Genomic DNA, 5,184 nt, shown 5'->3' on the forward strand with positions numbered 1-5,184 from the left:
GGCTCCGCACCGCAAGTCTTCACGAGCGCATCTGGCAGTATGGATGAGGCTTGACGCACGTGCGCATGGCTCCGCGTTTAAAACGAATGTAAATTCAGTCTAACTGCTTGCTAATTTCACTTGGATGAAATGAAACATTCAGCACATTTTCCACTTGCTCTTAAAATCCTAATACTTTAATAATTGACTTAAGAAATACAGTTCTTTATTTATAAAAAATAAACAAATATTTTCTGTGAAATTCAGTTAATTCTGTAAAAGCAGTTATACCATTATAGTCGTGCCTGCTGAAGAAAAAAAACAATAGAACCCCTCCCAAAACACAATAACAAATGTAATGGATTTCAGGTTATAATGGGAATTGTATTGGTTTTAATGTAAACTATAATGGTGTCTATTTGATGGATTCTATGGTGGGATGTAATCTGGCAGATGGGAACCGATAGAACAACAGTAATTCCTTTGGAATAATGCCCAAAACAAAAAGGAATTTTGTAATGGTTTAATGGAAACTATAAGAATTTCTGTGATGGTTTCTATTGTTTTTTTCAGCAGGGTAATGATACCCATACTGTGCTGCACATTATTGACAATATTGAGCTGAAGCTTGACTTTGCAAATTTAAAATGGGCAATGCGCAAATCAAATCGCAATCGCAATATCTGTCAAAGAAATCGCAATTTGATCTTTTCCTCCAAATCGCACAGCCCTAGTGTAAATTCAATTAAATGTTGATGTAACATATATTGGCTGCATTTGTGAGTCCATAAAAATGTAGCTGATTGTGTAAAATAGGCAATCACAACATTTTTTGAGGTATCAGTAAATATCGTATCGAACTTGGCTATGAGAATCGATATCAGATCATATCATGATGAACCGTCTGATTTACACCCCTACTTAAAACCATACAGACCAACCCTACTGAAGATATTCACACAAAAAAAAAAACAAGCACAGCACGTGTGAATTTCATGTACAAGATTACATCTCAAAATGCATCCCCTTGAAAGCAACGATTATAGCTCAGTTTCACATCGACCAACTAGCTGCTCAGACAAACCAGCGCAGCTCCACTGCACATGAAGTTCCTTGTTTGGTCATTTGTTGTTTTTACCTCTATTTATCCAGGCAAGTCAATTAAGAATTATTTTCTTTTTTACAATATAAACTTAAATGTTCAGACTTGAGTCTGGGAGTTCACTGATCAACTGCAGTGAAAACAGAAAAGGAAATGTGCTTCTGCATGAAGCCATAAGAGCCGGTCCTCGCGCTCTGCTCAGTGATGCATGAGAGGACCGTTGAGCAGTGAATATAAATGAGGCTGCATTTCATATGAACATGGGTTATAATGAACAATGCTATGAGACTCCTCAGATAATGAACACCAGTGACCTGGACTGGTCAAACACATTGTTTAGCTTCTCAGTCCATCTGCAGACCAGCCAAATAACATTCATCAATATTAAAATGAATAATTCAGACTTCATTGTTGTGGATAATTGCATGTTGAAATTGAGTCCTACTGGTTAATCCAAGGGTCTCAAACTAACGGCTCGCACAGTATAGGTTCATACAGCCTCTCAGATGTTTATTCAGGCATCATTAGTCCAATAAACACACAGATCAGTCTGCTAGGTGTGAGGGAGGGATGGGTTGCTTAACTGTGCCAATAATTACACACAGTTCAAATATATGGTTGTAAAAGCAGTGGTGGACGAAGTACACAAATCAAGTACTTGAGTAAAAGTACAGATCCGTATAATAAAATATTACTCCAGCAAAAGTAAAAGTACTCAGTTTTCAGATTTATTTAGCAGTTTTATATAGGCTACTTTTATCACTTAATTTTATACTAGCATTTCTTTTTTTATAATCCTACTGCTCAAAATACCTGGGATTTTCCCAAAATAATTATTTAGCAGTTTTATATAGGCTACTTTTATCACTTAATTTTATACTAGCATTTATTTTTTTATAATCCTACTGCTCAAAATACCTGGGATTTTCCCAAAATAACCAATATGGAAATAATGAATATAATAAGGAAAATATAATTATATTTTCATAATGATTTTTTTCTTCTCAAACACCCCTGGCCAAATGCCCCCAGAGGGCATCACTTCCCACTTTGATAATTACTGTAGTTACCATGTTCTGAACATCGCATCCTTTCTTTTTCCCTCAGATGTAATCTATCTAGGTGGTTGAATAAAAATATTTGGACTTAACATACTCAATTTAGCACCAGCAAGCTCGCTAGCTATCAGCTAACATTATTGACTTATTTTCAGCATGGTTATGAATAAACATTTATATTTGTCTACTCAGCTAGCTGATCCAGATACATAGTAACTTAGGCTATGTGTGCTGACAAACAATATAAAAACAGACGTCACATAGGGCTAAATGCATAGCATTTTAGTAAAACTGCTAACGTTACAGCAGCGGGGAAGATGAACATGCATGAGTTATTTTATTTAATCTGTGTTATTTTAATGTTTTTTGACCTAAAACATAGAGACTCTGATGTTGATGTGTCTGCATTCAAGCATTTCAGTGGGCTTAAACAGATCACCCTTTACAGCAGATTTAGTTCACAAGCAACTGACAGCTTTGGCCTAAATATGATTTTCAGTTGCAATAATTAATCCTAAAATTCGACATTAGTAACTTACTTTAAGCAGCATCAGACGCGCACGCGCCCGGTTCTTACTTGTGAATTCAGTTCACTGGAGACTCGCTCTAAACGGTTCATTTGAATCAGTGAGGTGTCGACTCGAGAACAGCTGCAATCGGATCATTTCAATTCGTGAATTTATCGTTTGGTGCGATTTGCGAACCGATTTAACAGGTTCATTGAAAAGAATCAGTTCGTTCATGAATCAGACACCGCTTCTGCGTCTCGGAGCACGTGATATATTGTAAGGAGTAACGATATGTTTTATGAAATGTAGAAGTAAAAAGTACTCAAAATAAAACTACTCCAGTAAAGTACAGATTCTTGAAAAATGTACTTAAGTACAGTAACGAAGTAAAACTACTTTGTTGCTGTCCACCACTGTGTAAAACATTTGTAATTGTTGTAACTGCCTAGTGCTTCTCAAGCATTTGCGTTTGAGACCCCTGGTCTAATATGCAGTGAAAAATGGAAAACATGCAACTGTAGCATCTCAAAGTCCTCACCACGCCAGGAAAGATCTTCTTCAGTCTGTCCACCGCGGCGAGAGCTTTAGCCTTCCCTCCACTCAGACAGTCTTCAAACTCGTAGAGCGGCTGCCGCACTGGGTTCGAGTAGGAGATCTTCGCGTTGTCCACGAAAGTGATGTGTCTCACACCCCAGCCCTCAAAAAAAGAACGGAAAACATTCGGAAAAAAATTAACTAATCTTTTCTGCCACTGGCAGTATTTCAGCGTAATCCAGCTGAAGCAGATGCTGTAGTGATACTGTATGCTATGTGCATTTAAATTACACAAACACACCGCCTGTTTTATACATTTTTGTGCTTTATTGACAAAAGTTTGCACTATTTTCCAGTTAAATGTCATTTTATTAAAAGGGGATGTTTGTGTACATTTTCTAAGCAGTTAAATAATGCAGATCATTAGAGGCATAGTGTTGCCAAGCACACTTGATACAGTGTCCATGCATTTTTGTTGTTTTGTTGCCATGTTTGCACCATTACCTGATTTGCACAATTCCTCTGAAACCAGTAAACCAGTAAAAATAAAGGATAAATAAATAAACCGGTGTGAAAAAAGCAAAGATAGCGCTCGTGAAAATTTTCACACTCAGTTGCTCTTTAAACAAACAAAACTCAGGCAAGTGAAATTAGGTAAAAAGCTTTCTTTGCTTTCAAACTGTCTCTGACTCGGTTGTGAATTGGTGTGAGACCACTTTCGGATATTTGAAATCTGGACCACTTCAATTTTGAATGAGTTATGTTTTTATATTCCTATTTACTGCTGTTATTATTAGTAATAACACTGATAATACTCCTAAATTAGTTATTAGAATATTATCCTAAAGTTATAGTAATATATTTCAGTAGTAATTCTTTCACTTTGATGAAACACTGAAAGATTGCTATAATGCTATAAAAGTGTCTGAGTTCATTTGGTGCGTTCACATACAGTATAAGCCAAAATTCTTGCGAACCACTGTTGGAACCAAATGTAAAAACACTCTTACTCTTGCAATTAACTGACATGAATGCAATTTGATTTTCATACCGCCAACATCTCAGGGACACCACTATCATTTTGAAATAGAAGCATCTGCGACTTACTTTCTATAATTACAGTCTTAGGCTTACGACTATTTAAAAAACCATTAAGAAGTGATTATGGCAAAGGCAAGTAAGCACTTAAATGACATAAAGCAAGCCAAGAAATCCATACTGAAGGCAATGAAAGCTTTTTTGACACCTGCCAGATGCGATAAACTGTTGATAATCAAATGTAAATCAAATGGCTCATACCATCAGTGTTCTTGCCACATTGCAGCCCAGAGTCCCAGCTCCCAGCAACAGACACCTTGTGGACACGACCTTATCCAGATCCAGAGACGGGACCAGCCTCCAACGCATCAGCTTCAGGTTGAGATCGACAGAAGACTCGGCAAGCCTTGAGGAAATGAACGAAATGTGTCACATACCATAGAGAAAACCATTTAAAAAGTGTATAGACTGACGCCAGGTGTTTCGTACCTTTTAGGGTCCATGCATTCACTGAGATTGACACTTCGAGGTCCCATCGCACCTTTAGCGTTCTTCTCCCAACCCACACTCTTTGGACATACTGCATAAACAAATTAGTACACATAAATATAATGCAACACATGCCTACAGCTACACTGACTGAAGTTCAACCTAACTGTACGAATGCATCAGACATACAATACGTCTTTGGCCACTGTATCATATTTTGCTTGTTTTTATGCGTCTCAAGTGACATTAGGTTTTGAAAACAGTCATCGTTTAAGCAACAGTTCAACTTCTAAAACAGGTTTCAAAATCCCTGCGGTCCATTCCAGTTTGTTACCACCAGTCAACTAGTTGACGATCACATGACTTCCAAGAATAGTTCACCCATGCTAATAATTCATTGCTGGACTGGAGTGGTGTGGATTATTGCGATGTTTTTATCAGCTCTCATTCTGACGGCACCCATTCACTGCAGAGC

General features: G+C 37.3%; 1 protein-coding gene across 1 annotated transcript in view; it reads right to left on the minus strand.

Moving 5' to 3' along the window:
• The window catches only part of atg7 (ATG7 autophagy related 7 homolog (S. cerevisiae)), a 69,822-nt gene extending 65,016 nt beyond the window's left edge, over positions 1-4,806 (minus strand). Inside the window, exons 1-3 of the mRNA XM_016249321.1 lie at positions 4,710-4,806; positions 4,482-4,626; positions 3,187-3,345 (exon numbers count right to left, since the gene is read on the minus strand). Coding sequence (XP_016104807.1) covers positions 3,187-3,345; positions 4,482-4,626; positions 4,710-4,756 — 351 coding nt within the window. The 5' untranslated portion in view covers positions 4,757-4,806. The remainder of the gene's footprint in view (positions 1-3,186; positions 3,346-4,481; positions 4,627-4,709) is intronic.
• Positions 4,807-5,184: the final 378 nt, after the last annotated feature.

This window comes from Sinocyclocheilus grahami, unplaced genomic scaffold (assembly GCF_001515645.1).
Source record: "Sinocyclocheilus grahami isolate Dianchi unplaced genomic scaffold, SAMN03320097.WGS_v1.1 scaffold921.1, whole genome shotgun sequence".
In the NCBI taxonomy this organism is placed as follows: domain Eukaryota; kingdom Metazoa; phylum Chordata; class Actinopteri; order Cypriniformes; family Cyprinidae; genus Sinocyclocheilus; species Sinocyclocheilus grahami.